The sequence below is a fragment of the Corvus hawaiiensis genome, chromosome 3 (assembly GCF_020740725.1).
Source record: "Corvus hawaiiensis isolate bCorHaw1 chromosome 3, bCorHaw1.pri.cur, whole genome shotgun sequence".
Classification (NCBI taxonomy): Eukaryota; Metazoa; Chordata; class Aves; order Passeriformes; family Corvidae; genus Corvus; species Corvus hawaiiensis.
Window position 1 is genome coordinate 81399356 of NC_063215.1, and position 17596 is coordinate 81416951.

At 40.8% G+C, this 17596-nt stretch overlaps 2 protein-coding genes and 1 long non-coding RNA gene across 10 annotated transcripts in view; 1 reads left to right on the plus strand and 2 right to left on the minus strand.

Annotated features, from left to right (window-relative positions):
- Nucleotides 1-418, minus strand: part of BIRC6 (baculoviral IAP repeat containing 6) — a 176726-nt gene extending 176308 nt beyond the window's left edge. For all 5 annotated transcript variants that reach the window (XM_048299366.1, XM_048299368.1, XM_048299369.1 and 2 more), the window contains exon 1: nt 63-418. In XM_048299366.1, coding sequence (XP_048155323.1) covers nt 63-297 — 235 coding nt within the window. In that variant the 5' untranslated portion in view covers nt 298-418. The remainder of the gene's footprint in view (nt 1-62) is intronic.
- A 1579-nt stretch (nt 419-1997) lies between these two features.
- On the minus strand, nt 1998-16544 carry YIPF4 (Yip1 domain family member 4). 2 transcript variants are annotated; one of them, XM_048297293.1, is made up of 6 exons: nt 16220-16544; nt 12638-12791; nt 9799-9970; nt 7590-7667; nt 5811-5924; nt 1998-4625 (listed from the first exon to the last, which is right to left on the minus strand). In XM_048297293.1, the coding sequence occupies exons 1-6, from the start codon at nt 16320-16322 to the stop codon at nt 4488-4490; spliced, it is 759 nt and encodes a 252-aa protein (XP_048153250.1). In that variant the 5' UTR covers nt 16323-16544; the 3' UTR covers nt 1998-4487. The 2 variants fall into 2 exon arrangements, with proteins under 2 accessions (XP_048153250.1, XP_048153251.1); XM_048297294.1 differs by having other exon boundaries at nt 16238-16542.
- The window catches only part of LOC125322914, a 78232-nt gene continuing 76402 nt past the window's right edge, over nt 15767-17596 (plus strand). For all 3 annotated transcript variants that reach the window (XR_007202272.1, XR_007202270.1, XR_007202271.1), the window contains exon 1: nt 15767-15869. This is a non-coding gene — a long non-coding RNA (uncharacterized LOC125322914). The remainder of the gene's footprint in view (nt 15870-17596) is intronic.

A 17596-nucleotide genomic window follows, 5' to 3' on the forward strand; every position in this document is an offset into this window, starting at 1 on the left:
TTCCCGAGGCTCCCCTGGCCCTCCACGACACCTGTTCCGCGGCGGCCCCGCTCCCCGCTCACCGCCGAGCGCCGACGCCTGCAGCGTGGCCCCCGAGGTGCCGTCGATGACTTTGATGGCGCCGCGCGCGGTCACGGCCAGGATGGCGTTGAGCGCCGGGTGGTAGCACAGGCTGCAGAGCCCGTCGGCGTCGCAGCGCAGGCAGCCGTCCCGCAGCAGCAGCCACTCGCAGGAGCCCGGACCGGGACCGGGCCCCGCCGCCGCCGCCGCCGAGGAGCAGGAGGCCGCCGCAGCCATCTTCGCGGCCGCCGCCGCCGCCGCCCTCAGGACAAGAGGCCCGGGGAGAGCCGCTCACTGACAGTCCCTGGAGCCGCCGCCGCCAGTCACCATCCGGGTCCGGGGAGAGGGGGAAAGGGAGACCGCCCGCGTGAGCGGGAAGTGACACAACCGCGCCGGATGCGGAACCGAGCAGCGGCGGCCCGGGGGGGGGCGGGGCCGAGCAGCGGCTCCGCGAGGGGCGGGGCGGGGGCGGGGCTGCGCTACTCCCCGCTGCGCGCGCGTGCGCACTGCTCACCGCGCCCCCCGCGCGCCCGCAGGGCTCCGGCTCGGCCCCGAGCGCGGCGTTCCCGGCCCCGAGCGCCGGCCCCGAGCGCGGCGTTCCCGGCCCCGAGCGCGGCGTTCCCGGCCCCGAGCGCCGGCCCCGAGCGCGGCGTTCCCGGCCCCGAGCGCGGCGTTCCCGGCCCCGAGCGCCGGCCCCGAGCGCGGCGTTCTCGGCCCCCGCCGCTGCCGCGTCGTTACCGCTTCGGACAAAAGCTGGCTCATAAGCGGGCAAGCGAGTTCGCCGCCCCCCGCCTCGGGGAAACCGGAGCGGGTATTTGTGTTTCATACCCCGGCTCCGACACTGGTTCTGTTTCTGAACCCGAGCGCTGCGAGAGAGCCCCAGTGTAAGTGGCCTCAGCGCTGGCACGGAGTGACAAAGCCACAGTGCCTCTGCCGCGGCTCCCTCGCGGAACGCACGCTGCCCTTGGAAAGGGTGTCCCTGGTCCCGGGCGGGGAGCACGGAGCCATTGCACCCACGACAGCATTTTGCTCTGAAGCAGTGCCTCAAAAATGACATGAGTTTAATAAAACATCTTGTATTTAGTTGAGATTTCCCCTTTTCACCCACTAAAATAGCAATTCAATTTGTATAGCTCAGCCTACCTGTACACATTATGTGCCACAGGCTTTATTTTATCCAAATGACGTGTTAAATATTTCACAAAGCTTTTAGGCTACTGATGGTCTTTAAGATAATTTTCAAGTATAAAGTTTTCTACAAAATACTTTTATTAGAAGGACCCAAATTAGCACAGGCTGCTCTAGCAGGGAAATTTTTTAAGAAATACAATGTGTGAAGAAAAAAATAAGGAAATCAAACCAAACCCACATGGGTATGTGTGCCACCCAGGCTAATCAAAACTGTCCTGAGAGCAAAATAAGCCGCTTTTAAGCTTCTTATTAAGTAGTACTTCAAGCAAAACATTAAACACCAGTAAGGATAAGGATAATGATAAAATTACAGCAGATCTCAAGCTGTATGTTGTCTCAACAATGGATTTAATCAACTTTTCAAGTAAACATAATTTTTCTGATAAACAGCAGAGTATGTCTGATGGGTAGAGGAGGAAACAAGACAAGTACATATCTAGCTGCTCTCTGGAGATCATCCAAAATGCATGTCTCACCAAGGGGTGATACCCATGTCACCATGCCAAAATGAGGTATTCCAAAGGCATCTTAGGCAATTTTTTTGCTAGATGGATGTGCTCTAAGTTACCGTTTTGACAGACTGAAGTAGTGTGTTGATTATCACAAAAACTTGTTTATAGCCTCAAAGCTTTTGGTGCTATGTACAGCATCCATATATTGGTGGCATGCACAGGAGCATGGACATGTCTTAATGCATCAATATTAATTATTCAGTATTAAGTCAGTAAATATAAATGAGCTTCATATGTTCTGTAAACAAGTTTAATTCAAAATTTTTATAAAATACATCTTGTATTTACACACACACCTCATCTAAAAATATGAGTTTGTTGAATGCAAAGTTATTACAAACTATCAGAATCATTTGAGAGCTGTTTGTATGTTTCTCGCACAACATATGCAAAAAGTGACCCTAAAGATACTAAGATTAAAAGGTGCAAATCTGCAATTGTGTACAAAATATGTACTATGTTAAGTGCATATCTACATTGCATATTACACATGTGCCAAGTCTGTGGAAAGGAACAGTTAAAATTGCAACTATAAATTTCACAGAACATTACTGGAAAGGGAGGCAATTGGACACTCAATAGAACATTCTTGCATCCTGTCAATATTCATAGTTCAGATGCACAGAACACCTCATGAACAACTATGGAAGAAGGAACTAAGCTTGAAGCTCTCCGACAGCCTAGTAACCCAAAAGTGTTCTTGCCCTTCACCTTTGTGGTGATGGAAGTTAAACGTATTCACAGGGGCTGGGTGGAGTCTTATAACAATAGTTGGATATTCCTGTTAAAAAAAAGAAATAGAAGTCATGAAAAGAAGAGGTAAAACCAGATTATCATGCAAGATTCCAAAGCTAATATGGTTTTTTTAAATACACTGTAACTTCCTTTTTCTTTTGAGAATGTGGTATGAATGCTCTCAAAACACTTGTAGGTAAGAAATAAGCTGCTGCTGGTATAAATTGATTTAGTACTACTTTGCATTAATTCCACCACAACTTCTTCAGAAGTCAAAAATCAGGTGAAATGTCAATCACTCTACTAATTTTTCTCTTTTTATATATTACAAGCTCAAGTATTACACTACAGTTAGTCCAGCACTAACTTCAAGTAGTTCCATTTAAAACCAACACAAGCATCAGCCAGGAAAGCTGACTGAATGAGCTAAAGGTTTGTGGGAGAGTTGGAATTTAATTATGTATTTTGCATCAGTAATGACTGGTAAAAATAAGTCCCCAAGATGGCTAGTTACACAGTCTAAAAAGCTGAAAAGCTCCAGTTCTGCTATGGAAATATGTCCATCAGGGATCGAAGACAGCCCTTGCTATTACCTTGTCATGGCTGATTTTAATTTGTAGCAATAAAAAAAGGGCAGGGGGCAGAGCACGGGAAATGCTTTTTTTCTGTTACCAGAAAAAAAAAAAAGAAACTTCAGAGCTATGTGTTGATACCAAATACTGAAGATTGCAAATGCCTATATTAGTACCATGCAAAGTGAACTTCAGTGGACTTCCCTTGTGAAGAAATATTACCATAAGGACCATTATATAAGCAATCAACACAGTACACAGGAAATATTTAACATGTCATCACATTATTACATAATCCTTGGAGAGTCAAAATTAGCAAGACTCTAACTGTTACTAAGGCTGTAACTCTGCCTTATTTAGTGGAGGGAGAATCTGGCCTTCCAAATCTTTCTTAGTTCTCTTTACAAAGGATTAATAGTATTGGTGCAAGAAAAAAAAAAAGGATGCATGTTAAATACCATGCTATTAAAAGCAAAACAGAGCAAGATGTTGTAAAACATAGTTAGGGAAGCAAAATTTTTATTTTGTCATCATAAAATAACATTGTTTAAAGATCACACAAATTTGATAGATCATCTTTTTTTTCTCCAACATTAAGCCAGCACTAGAGTTGAGAAAGGTGTTCACCCATTTCTCTGTAAATTTATACTTTTAAGTAAAATAATTTGATTCTCTAAATATGCATTTTAATTAATTATGTCACGCAGTAAATATCTTGCTCCTTTGGTCAGAGATAGTAAATGAAAACTTCAAATACTTGTATCTTCTATTTTTAAAAACCCAATATACATCCTTAACCAAGGAGTATTTACGGTACACACAAGCCATAGATACAAAATACACAGTATATACATGTTTTGAAAACAAATTGGAATTTATAAAAACTCAACAGCCAAATCACAGTAATTGAGGCACTAAATTAAAAGTAGTATCTTCTTGTCTTGATTATACAGACTATTCTGTGAACAATCAGGACTGTTTCATAAATATATATTATCTACAGAATTTGCTGTGCCAGAAAAAGACAGCTGTGTTTAAGCTCAAAAGAAAAATTGCACTTTGAGATTGTTAACAGTTAACTCCTCATTTTTAATTCTTGAATATAGTAATCTGGTCCCAGTGCTTTTGGCACAGGTATTGAGTTGCAGTTTTGCTACGCTTTGTTATAAAACACAAGGTCCTTTTATTTTGTTCATTAAAATCTGAAGAGTCTTAAACAAACCTAGAACTTTGATACAAATCTATATAGCTACAATTGCTTCATTAAATAATATACACAAATATGCTCTTCAATCTTAAAACATCTTGACAACTGGATTCAAAACAGTCACTTGTATTATCTCCAGCCTTCTTAATCTTACACATTATCAGTCTGCAAGTGACTGAAATACGGTTTCTGGCCACATCTTACACTAGATCACACCCCAGTATACAAGGACAGAAAATAAATGTATAATAAAAAGATTGGATAAATTAGAAGGGGTTTCTTGGTCTTGAATTCTTCTCCAACTAGTAATGATGCAGCACTGTATGCAGCCCAAAAGACTCCAAACAACTGAAAAAGAAGATGAAGAGTCTTAGCTGACACCACAAGAAAGTCTCTCCAAATACCACAGTAAAAATCACTTCTTCTCTCAATACAATACAGAGCCAGCCATTAAGAAGTAGTACTTGTCACAGCCCAAGTAGTTTTGGCCATTTGGGGCTTGTAATGCATTTTCATACTAGTGGTGCAAAGATAAGAACCTTGCAGAGATTCACCCTGAAGTTAACATAAGGCTGTTAGTAGTAGTCAAATAACAGAGGTTTCATGAACATATATTTATTTTGAAGTTATATATTAGTTAACTGGCAAGTTAATGATTTACTCTCTGACTATCGTTTATCAGTAATTGCAAATTATCAAATCACAAATACAGCAATTTTGTTATTTATCATACACTCTAGTTGTATTTCAATTATACTGTTTACCAGCAAGCTAAAAGGACAGAAACAATGAAATCAACAAAACCCCCAGAAAGTGAACAGCTTATCTCATAACAGAATTTTATCAGTTAAGCTTCCCAGACTCAGCAGTAACTTCAAAGGCTATTAAAAGGGTTTTAAGAAGTACTAGAAGTGTTGAAGAGTGTTATGTCATTCTGGGATCTTTTAGGGAATGTTGCTGGTTCCATAGAAGGTGTCCAGCAGCAGGTGGTATCAGGCAGGTTATTCTTTGTGCCATACCTTCCCCATCTCTAAATCAGAACAATCTTTACCTTGTCTGCAAAGGGTATCGAGAGCTTTGTACTGCTACCACTACAGGGAGGTCTCAGAACAATGACTAACGTCATATTCATGCTGCAGCGACTAAAAATAAACTGGACGATGGGGGAAGGGAGAGAACAGCTTATTTTCAGATTCTTCATTCTGAGGTTTTATTATGCATTCTCTTCTCAAAATGAGAATCCTGTTTTTTTTGTAGTGCAACTATTAGAGCACAGCAAAATACTTAAATACAAGCTAGCCTAGTAACAACAGGTGTTGTTATAGCAACAGCACTGTATATGCCCAAGCACTCAAAAGGAGCATTTAAAACGACATTCACTTTCCACCACACTAACCAAAAGGATCACAGAGCTCACTTTGTAGTTATGAAAATTTTGACACATCATTATGTTTTCCTGAACAGATTACTTGAAGTGTTAAGAAAGTGACGTAAAAATAACTAAACAATTCTCAATAGATGATATGAACTTACTTTTATTAGGGTAGAAACAACTTCAAATGATCCAACCACCAAAAGTACAGGTGCTATGACAATGAGGGGAAGTAGGGAATATCCTATTACACCAAGAACTTGGCCATAAGCAACCTGAAATTTTCAAGCACACAAAAATAAGCTGTGCAGTACTCAATCTCTGTCACCAAACACAATTAGTTCTTGTTATAACACTATGAATAACAATTATAATGTGTTATACTCATGAAGTTTCCGCTAACGGAGGCTTGGTAGTATAAAAACTGGTGTTGTATGCTGAACCTTAGAAATACGTTGTCTTTTTTTTTTTCTTTACTGAAACACTGTAAATGATCACTTTCAAAGGAAACATTTACATATGATACCCAGGAGCATAGAACTGTAACAGACCTCTCAAGGACCAGCTGTAGTCCTAGTTGTCCCAAGCAATAAAGACATAATTTCTGCATTAACATACTCATATCCACTATACATAAATAAATACATAAAGTACATGAATGCTTTTGGTGTCACCTGAAACTTGATCCCTGTAAGGCACAGAATTCTTCTGATTTCCAGCTTCAATTTATTGTCACTACCTCGAACAGAGTTGTTCCAAGTACTTCCATAACTACTTTTAGCTTCAGAAGGAAATGTGTGATTTTCCCCTACTATGGTCTGAAATGTTCCTGTGCACAGCTAGGCTTCTTGGATTTAACAGGAGAAATTGTGGCATCTTTTAAGCATTTTCTTGTGGATGATAATCCTTCACAATCAGCTCTGCTAACCTATACTTTTTCTCCAGTTTATACATTCTGGTAATTCCACATTTTAAGCTGCAAACCAGATTGATTTAAGGGCATCTGGATTGTGTTGATATGCAGAAATGCCATGCAATCACATTTATAAAACATTTTTCCTTCAAAGCAGCGTTCACACAAGAAGACTAACAATAATGATTAAAAGGAAAATCTAAAAAGTTTAAAGTAAATAACATAGGACCTCTGCAACACTGGTGCATCATTAATGCAATATCCATAGTAAAAGTATAGAAATCAAGCATCACTGAATATTTAGTTCTCCACGACACGGTTCAATGCATTTTATGCTGCAGATCCATTTTAAGAAGTTCTATCCTCCTGACTGTTCCACTGTAGCTGTCTGTGGGCCTTGCTCTAAGTCATTTTTTGTTGTTTACACCTGAATCACTTAATGACTCAATTTGGAAACAGCTCAGCAGCTATTCCAACCCTGCTGGTGCAAGCAGCTGGAGGAAGGGATGCAGGCCACAACTCCAGCTGGCTCTGCAGTTGAGAAACATGCACTGGATTTCATACTTTAATGGGTTTGAACTGCATCAGGCCAGGGTCGAAAACAAACACTGGCAGGTGCTTTACACACAAGGACATCTAACTGCTGTTAGCTCCCCATTTGAAAAAAAAAGGTCCCATTTAGCCCAGTGACCAAAAACTTGAAAGCATTTCTCCCTCAAAAATTGACTTCAGTTCTGGATCACAGGAAGCTGGTAGAATTTCTGGGACTCATAGTACAAATTTCCAGATTGTTTATCACTTCCAAGTGCACAATCCCTTGCACAGAGAGATTAGCTGATGATATCTGTATTTCAGATTTTATTTTGGAGACTGAGAACCCGAAATGTTGACTTAGCAACTGCATCCATTCTTAGCTGACTACAAGATCCAAAGCCAAGCACTATGAAAACCCAACTACTGCTGAAAAACATAGTCAAGAGACTTAACGTTACCTCCCTTTACATCCTTTTCACATACAGGTACTTACTTCTCCTCCAAGAACTCTGGCCAGTAAAAAAATTGTCAAGGATCCAAATATCCAAATAGTTATAATCCAAGAAACAACCTTAAGAGATAAAAAACAATTCATTTGTATGAGTAATTGTCATTGTGAAAAAGGAAAATCCATTTCCATAATCGTTTTCACTGCAGTCAAGGATTTTATTATGAAAACTGAATTCTGAATTGTGGCAAGAATAGTGTTCAGTAACACAATGCAATTTGCAAATAAAGTTCAGAGGTTACATTTACAGAATCACATTAATGGTAAATTTGGTGTACATGCAATGTATTTTGTAACTACTGTAGCAGGAATAGGAAGTTAAAACTACCCTAAATGCCTTCACGTCTCATCTATTACAAAATATGGGCTCAGACAGTTTTTAAGTCAGCCCCACCAATACAAGGAGTTGGAATTCTTCTTTCACCTATAAAGATGCCACTTCATTCTTTACTCAAACTGAGAACGCTCAGAAGACACAGGACTTTAATTCTCAGTGGAACCTGATGATGATGACAACTTAATAAAGAGCCTCAGATTCCTGGGACCAAGTCTGTTGTTATTTTTTCTTGCTTCTTTCATAGTTATGCTCTTAAACTACAGAAGAAATCCTAAAATCATTCTCTAGCTTAACCGAACTTTCAAATTAACTTAACTGGTTTTGGTGTTGAGCCACTGCAAGGACTAGAAGTAAAGCTCTCCTTTTTGAAATGCCTTTTTAGAAGGAAACAGTCTTAAGTCCAGTCTCTGTATTTCCAAACATACAATGACTGAACTTAAAAAATTAAGTCAGTACTCAGTTCAATACTTTGCTTAATTAAAAGTTCCAGATTTCCAGAAGAATGAGCTAGGGAAAACCAGATAAAAACGAAAAAAAATATAGTGGCTTTATGCTATTTGTGAAAATAGCACATGGCCTCCTTTTACTTCCTGCTTTCCTCCACTGTCTAAAAGAAGAGGACCAGATTAAAGTCTTAGAGCAGGAGTGCTCATCTCTCCCCAGCTTAGAGCCCACCTTTGGGTTCATGTGTCCAGCTGCTGTCAGTCATCCTGTTGCTAGCTGCTAGCTTTCCCTCCTCATACATATAAGAGCACTCTTGCATCCATATGGTAAACCCACTGTTCCTAAGAAACATTAGGCCCAGTGTTCCTGTACAGGAGATACACAAACTGCAGGAGGTGGTTCATCTGTCACAGGGTCAAGGAATGGTCCTTGCTTTGCCAAGGAGGCAGGCGAGCGGTTCACCCAGAAGACTTGAACAATAAAGTGGTTTAGTCTACTCACTTCAAGCCTCATGGAGACAGGATACTGAGAGTGAATTCTTAGTCAGCATTTGGTACACCATATTGAAGCCAGAGGTCCAAAGGGAATGATTTTATTCCACCATTCACACAAATCCTTGCATAAGCACATTCTGCTAGTTTACATATGGCTTATTGCCATACTTGGTCACATTTAAAACAACTGCAACCACACATTTAGTCATAAAGACTTCCAATGCAGGAGCACCTAGGCTTACATTCAAATTGTTACTATAAATGATAACACTTCTTTATTTTAACCAGAACATAAAGAAAAAATCTAACAGTTTATGGAAATCAATTAAATATGCACAATGCCTCTGAGTAGCTATTCACCCTGGAGTTCAAAAGGAATTATGGAATTTTTGACCAGAGGAAAGTTACTTGATTGTAACTGAGCAGGGAGGACAAAATAGCAAATGTCACTAATGAAGATTAAATATACCAGATAACAGCAGTCATATAGTATGAATTAAATAAGCAGCTTTATTTGTCAGGAAATTAGAATTCATGGCATCCAAACAAATGCTTTTTGGTAACATTTTTTAGTAATAAAAAGCAAGTTAACAAAAGGTTACAATTAAAATGGAAAGATTCACTAATATGACTATAAACCCATCAGTATCAATCTGGTTCCTCTAGAAACCACATCTTTCCTTTGTTTTACTGTATAAAAACAAACCTGACATTTCATCATGATTAACTTATCCGTGGGCTATTTAATACATTCCTAAATGCTGTCTTTCTACATATTAACTTGAGAAACAGCACTTGAAATGCCCCACATTAGTATGTGAAAAAAAGACTTTCTACCTACGTAAGAATGCAAATTGCTTAGCAATCACATCCCCAAATTTAGTTCAGATTTCGTTTTAGTCAGAAGATTTATACCTACCTTAAATTGTCCATATAATGAAATCATTGAGAAGAAGAGGACAACTGCCAGAGGACCCCAAAAGTCTGGATTGTCTCTCACTACCTGCCTATTGAACCCAAGAGATGGCATAGGCATCAACACACATCGAATTTTGTAGTAAATATCCTTCAGATCAATGTCGAGTTCTTCCCTGAAATTGTAAAGCAAGTGAGCATTACTATACACCACAGTAACGAAACAGACCTAAAAAAAGTAAGTACAGGGGCAAACAGTAGGTTTATAGAGCAAGTCTCCTGTCACCCACAAGGCTTTCTGAGGCCATGACTACAGAGGAACAGTTTGTGCACAGTAAAGCAAGGCCATACCTTCATGCACATTCAGTAACTGGTGGGACACAGTTAGATTTATTTAGTCACTCAAAAACAAACTACATGACTGAGAACAGAAAACATACACAGCATACCCAGACCAGGCTGCATGGGGCTCTGAGTAACTTGGACTGGTGAAAGGTGTCCCTGCCCAAGGCAGCAGGGTTGGAACGGGATGATCTTTAAGGTCAACCATTCCAACCCAAACAATTCTATGATTCTGTGATACCCTGCGAGTCTGCATTAAGACAGGAGGTCTATTTTTCTGACACACGAGGACAGGTGACATGTTTATCACTGTAACTACTTAAAATTCAAAGACGTGCACACATAATGTCCGTGTATTCCTATGCCAAGCAGTTTGCCACAAGCACACTTACTATGAAAACATTTTATTTTAAATTCTGCAAGAATACCATTACATTCACTAATATTAAACCGTTCCAAATACATCACATAAAACTAATTTTTTAAAAGAAAATGGAGCTTAATTTCCTTCAACAACAGTAGTTTTCAACAGATCAGCTTATGCCAACTGTTTAATTTCTAGCTTGTTTCCAATATGGGTAAAATAAATAGAGGTCACTTGAACTAGCAGCAGTATGTATCAACAGATCTTGCCCTTCTCTCATTGCATTCCCGCTTCCTGTTACAAACTCTCTGAAAGCAGATACAAATTGGCAGGAAGACTCGTCTGCCCAGGAGACTCCCAACTGGTCCATGTTGCCCTGACTGTCCTAGCATAATGGGAAGGAATCAGACTTCCCAAGTAATGGGCAATTCCTTTTCTTTATGTGCAGAACCTCAGCCATGACTGAGGAGCTCTGAAGAGTTGCAAGAGACTTCAAGCAGATATACTGCTGTATATTTAAGTACACAGTGAAGAAAAATGTAGAATATTTAATATCCTAAGTCCATTCATGAAGGTTTTATCCAAGGCTTTGGTTTTTTGGCTTTTTCTTCAGAAAAGCTGAAGTGAGAAATAAATGCAAAGACATGATTCACCACAATTTCTCTTTAAAAAAAAAAAATTAAATACTGCTAATTCAGTCCCTCAAGGTAATTTTTGGATTACTATTACTGAAGCTACTTCAAAAGTGGTATTACTAAGTGGTGACTAAGTAACAAAAATTGTTCTTTAACCAACCCTGAATCTAAGGAATAGACTAGAAGCATCTATCTTTCACCACTTCTCTAAAAAGGATGTAGCATCCCTATACCTTACTCTGAAGACTGTGTAACACAAATATTGGCTGTATAGAAAGAATTCTTTGGCATTGTCTAGGGCTTCTGACAGTTCCTCATGTGAATAAATCTTTTGTATGAAGCTGACAGCTACCTCACCTGAAAGTGATGGCAGCTGTATCAGGAAACAAGTGTCTGGAGTAAGGCTGCCCAATGAGAAAGTTAAAAAAATAGTCTCACTTTATTGAACAAAACATTCGCACAGTAGCACTGCATTGGTGAACTGCCCTTAACAGGCTGCTCTTCTTTCAATCCTTAATAGGATTCAGATAGCAAGAATTCATTATGGCACATGTTTCTGGGAATAATCAAAACAACAAAATTACACGAAAGTCAGAATTCCTATGTTGTCACCTCACTACACCAGTCTGTTTCTTAATTAAAAGTCAGGGGTTTACAAAACAGACTTATGCACAGAAGGAGCTACTTCTGCACACTTTAACTTAAACCACTTCTCAAGTAGCACTGTCATTATTAAGCTCTCCAGACAGCTGTTGTCTCCCAACACTCTCATCTGAGTTCTCCAGAGTACTCTCTGTCTCACTCCAATTTTTAAAAGCATCATTATGTTTAATTCACAGAAAAACACTGAGACACTGAAAATGAAATTGCTTAAATGCAGAACAAGGACCAGGCTGCCTGACTCACAGTGTAGTAACCTCAAGATACAAACTTTCTTCAGCCAACCATGTTTCTATGAACAGAACAATGGACGCAAGACTTTCAGTTCTGAGGAGGTCATTGTCTTTCAGCACTAGCACCCTTTTAATCTAGCTTTATAGTAAAAGGCAGCATCAAAGATTATAAAGTTTGCGCTACCTTGGTTCTAACATCCCTACTGTAATAATCATGATTCACAATGCTTTTGCTTCAGAATAAGTGACAGAAATGATTGAGATTCACTTAAGAGGAATCTTCCCACAGGATTGTCTTAGCCTTTGATTATTTCACAATATCAAGAAACGTGAATGCAAGAGATACAAAGAATACAGTCTCATTTTTTTAAACCATGATCAAGAGATAAAAGCAGAAAAACCATATAAGCTTTATACTTATAGAGATTAAAGCCCAAAATGAGAAAACAATGTTTCCATTCTTGCACCAGAAAACACTCATTGGTCAAATAATTTGTCAAACAGAATTCTAGGCACAGCACAAGGCTGGGGGACAATGCAAGACTACAAGTTGTTTGTTTTCCCTACACAGCTAATAAAGATAGATACCCAAAAATAATTGCAACATACAGGAGTGGCTTGTTATCTTCTGGGTCATCATCTTCCACTTCCAGAAGCCAGCCATATCCTCTCTGTCTTAGGAATGTAGTCGCAGTAGATTCTTTGATGAATTCTCCTCCAAGATTTAGCTTAACATCTGGAGTTGTTATGGAGCCACTAAGATCTAAAGAAAAAGGGAGAAAAATATAGACCTTTTTAAGTCTTGCCAAAACCATTTGATATTAAAAGTACTGGAAGATAAACAACAAACATATGAAGCTACAGGTGTTGGTCATCACCATAAAACATTCGAAGTTATAAAATAAAATTATGCTTTCACAGATACATAATTTGAAAGTGTACTTGTGGTTTTATTGCAATAGTAACAATGTTGGGTTACGTCTCAAATGACCAGGTTTTAGCTTTTAGATGGGACTCTTGTTTTATGATGCAGTGTTATGGTATGACAGAAAGGCTTCCATTTGTGCCTAATCATTAAGTGTTTAAAGGCACAAAAGGAGAGAACTAAGGAGAGCCTCAACATGCTATAAATTGTGGATTATTCATCATTTTTTTCTGACCATACTCTACCTCTTTTGGAGCTCATTTTTTTATAGAGGCATTGTTTCAGCCAAAACCACTCTCTGCTTTTATGCCAGATTTTTCATAAAAGGAAAACATTTGAAGATGTTTTAATTTGTAGCCTGCCTTTAATACAGCTGAAAATGTTAGAGAAGGAATGCTACCAGAGATCCTGAGGCTCTGGACAATAATAAGTAATACAAGTTCTCTTTGATATACTACGATCTTGCTCTGCCACAATACTAAGCAAAAAAAAAGAGTAATCTCTCTATGTTCTGGTTGGTTGTGTCAAAATCACCAATAAATATCAATTTTTTTCTCATTTTATTCAGTTATATACAGATGGAGAATAAAAAATAGTATTGGAAAATAAATGAAGCAACTTGAAGAAAGAAAAAGATACATAAGAAGTGAATAATTATTCCTTTTGGAAATAATGGATTTCCATTATCTGCTAAGAAGGAAAAATCCAAACAGAAATGTGTAAATATTTTGTACAAGCTTACTATAAATATATTGAGAAATAAAAACTCTCTTCTCATCCAACAACTTTTCACCTCACCAAAGAAAATATTTTTTGCCTTTTCATTGTGGTGTGTTTTTCACACATTAAAGCTCCTCAGCACAAATTTCCCAAAACACCTAACTACAGCAAATACTTCTGAAACACATACTCACAGAGGCACATCAGGCCATATTTGTAGATTACATTTGCAACATCCTCTTGGAAAATATTACATAATTTTACAGGAACAAAATTTGTACAGTTACAGAATCTCAATGTCTTCAGCCAACGTGTCTTAAGTGTTCACTGATCGCTCAGTATTGCAATTAGTTCAACAGAATTCTCCTTCCCAGAGCAGCTTGCTAGGCCACTCAGATTCAAGCTTCTCCATAAATGCCTTTCAACTATTTCATAATCGTGAGAATTACTGATCCATTCCTTTGATTCTTGGAACACCATCTGCACAGGACCCTTGTAAAGATCATCGTAACCTAAGGCAGGAATTTCTTGTTGCTCTTCTCAGTCCCAGCATGCATACACTGTTCTCACCAGACTCTAGCAAAGCCTTCCTCTGCTGTTTACAGAGGGAGGAAAAAAGGAAAATCTTAATGCCTGGGCATCAAGTTGAAGCCTCAGAAGTTTTCTCTTGACTCTGGGACCCTTATGTCATTAAGAAATATTTGTTTCTGCTACAACATAACACTTTTTTTGCAAGGAGAGGTTTTTGCTACTCTATGCATAAATACAGCTGACAAAAGAAGCAAACACAGCAGTCCAACCACCCAAGTATTTCTCCTTTCTCAAGGACTGCTAACAATCCATCCTAAGGCATGGAAACTCGTAAGCAAGTCAATGAATACCTGCAGCCACATTTTTGAATTATAAAACCTGTTAACATGATCTTAAGTCTCTTTTGCAAGACAAAGGGGAAAAGGGACTGGTCACCACCTCTTCTGCACGCTGCTTTGAATGAGATTTTTAACAGCGGGGCAACAGGGTGCTGGAAAATCTGCCAAGAACTGATGACACTGATGGTTCCTAGGGAGAGCCTGGGTGCCTTCACTGCTACTGTCTCAGGCTGAACACCACAGAAGCAAAACCAAGGTCTCTCAGATACCTCATTTCAACCAAGCATTGTAGAAAACCAGCTTTCAAAACAGTCTTGACTCTTAATTTTGAAAAAGCAGTCCAAGAAGCAAAACCCCAGTCTGCTCTTTCTACCATGTCTGGTGACCTAATTGTGAACATCTCTCCAGCTTTCTTTCATACAGCTCCTACCTCCCACAGAAATAAGATGGGGAAACAGAACAGCTTTTTTTTTTTTTTTTTTTTTTCCATATGGATCAAGATTTGGGAAACATGTAAAAATTAGAGTGCAATGCGTAGAATTTTAACTTTAAAATATCAAGATGTTTAACTTTGCTTATGTTTTTCTTTGCTAGGGTACTTTGAGGACAGGACTACACTTGAACAGGCAGGAGATCACACCTTCTTGTGTTTGTAAAAAACACAGAGCTAAGTGCGATTCAACACAACCTACCGGAAAGGTGGCTGTATTGGATTGGGTTCAGCATTGCCCAACAAATACTTCCAGAGGAAAAAGCAGAGAGCTTCCGCTCAGAGGTACATGGATCCTTTTTCAGGCCAAGGTGAAGAAGAAAAACAAACCAAAGGAAAACAAGCAAAACCCCCCAGCAACAAAAAAACCCAGAACCATGACTATACTGTTGACTTGTATTTCTTTTCAGAAAGACTGTGAATAAAGAACAGGTATTCTACAGTAACTTCTCCACTTCAGCAATTCCTTTCCAGGGTGGGACACATGAGTAAGGATTTATATGATTCCCTAGTCACAATTACAAGAGTAACTAAATACATATATGAAAGTATAATCCTTGTTATTTAAATGGGTAGAGCCCTAAAGATCATTCTCCACCGAAATAAGTTTGCACGATGTTGACTCCCGTATGTTCAGTTTTGAAGCTTTAAGGCACATCTTCACAGCATGCTGGTACACCACTGCTATTTGTGCAGCAGTTTGGCAGGGGGCCCACTCCACCCCCTAAATTACATACACAGCTTCTTTTTCTCCTTCATGACTGTGCTGCAATGAGACACGGCGCAGACGCTTTGGCTCAACATTACAGCAAACGTGAACACACGACACAATCTTCGGTAAGACACCAAAGTGGGCTTGCAGCAACGCGGGAGCCAGAGGAGCGGGCAGTGACAGAGGGGTCACGGTTATGTCACGCCGCCGGGACAAGCTCGGCTCCGGCTTTCAGAGAAGCCGGGAAGCGGAGCGGCACGGCCTCCTCTGCCACGCTGGTGCTCCCGTGACGCGGACACGGCACCGGGGCGCACCCGCGGCAGCGGCCCCCGGGCAGCGGCCACCTCGGCCACCCCGCTCCGCCTCCAGCCACGACACCAACCGCGGGGGCGGCGTGAAGGAGGGCAAGGAAGGCCCCTCCTGTCTCTGCGGCCCGGGAACAGCCCTCGTCTCGGGACAGCGAGCGCGGCCTTACCCGCGGCCCCGCGCTCACCTTCGGCGTCCGCCGAGGAGACGAAGGTGAAGTCCCCGCTGCTGGGCGCGTAGAGCGGCGGCTGCTGAGCGCCCGGGGGCTGCATCTCCCCGCCCTCCGCGGGGGCTGCGGGGCCGGTGAGGGCGGCGAGGGGCGAGCGGGCACCGGGGCCTGGGGCCTCCCGGGTCCCTCCTGCGGCGGCGGCGGCGGCACCGAGCCCAGGGCGCAGCCGCCTCACGGGGCGACAACAAGCGGCGCCGCCCCTGCCATTGGCTGCTCGCGAGGCGCGCCCAGGCTGGCCGCCGGTGCTCCAGCGCTGACTGGATCCCGGCGCTGTCCCGGGAGTGAGGTCACTTCCACTCCGCTGCTAAGCTCCTCCTGATGGGACGAACCATCCACCCTCCGTCCCTCCCTCCCTCCCTTCCTTCCTTCCTCCTTTCCTTCCTTCCTTCCTCTCTCCCTCCCTCCCTTCCTTCCTTCCTTCCTCCCTCCCTCCCTCCCTTCCTTCCTTCATGATCTAGTGGCTAATAGTGCTGTGACTATGTTTTTGACTGACTGCAGAGAGACCTATGTAGCACTAAAGAAGTTGTAAAATAATAGAATTGACATGTTGCTGCCAATCCCTATTATAATAATACAATATATAATAAGACAAACACTGGCTCTGGTTGCGGTCTGTGCTTTGAGGAATCAGAAAGTGGGATCTCACTTTTTCTGTGTTTAACGACTTAACAAAAAAGCTCCCAGATAACTCCGCTTAGGGTTAGCACGTAAATCCATCCCTTTGCTCCCTACTGAATACCAGCATTTATTGTGAGAGGACACTTTTTTTTTCCTGACATCTTGAGGAAACAGGCTTAAATGTGGCATTCGTGCCACATATATTTATTTCATACATAGATCTCATTAAGTGCCATGGGCTATCTATAAATAGAAATATAAATTGGAAAAGTTACAGGTCCAGAAATAGCATTAGAGCAGTGGTTTGATTTGTAGAAGGAACCTTTTCTTTTCATATATATCCCATTAAAGGAAATCGCTGGGAGGTCCGTTTCAAATAATTTTTAACAAGTAAAACCCAATCTGTTTTTTATGGAGAGAACATGACTGGAAGTTCCTACTTTACCATATCCAAGGATCACTCAAATTTGCATTTATATCAAATATGACTTGGATTTAGGTTCTCTGTAGATATTTTACAATGATTATCAGTTTCCTTGCAGCACCAGAAAAAAATCACCTATAACTGCACATAACCTATTTTTAAATCAAAAATTGTCTTGATACTACAAAATGCCCCTACAGATACTTGTATAATCAGATTTTCCCTTTAAAAAGGTGAGTAGTCAAGACATCTGTTAAGAGCAGCTCATTTTCTTA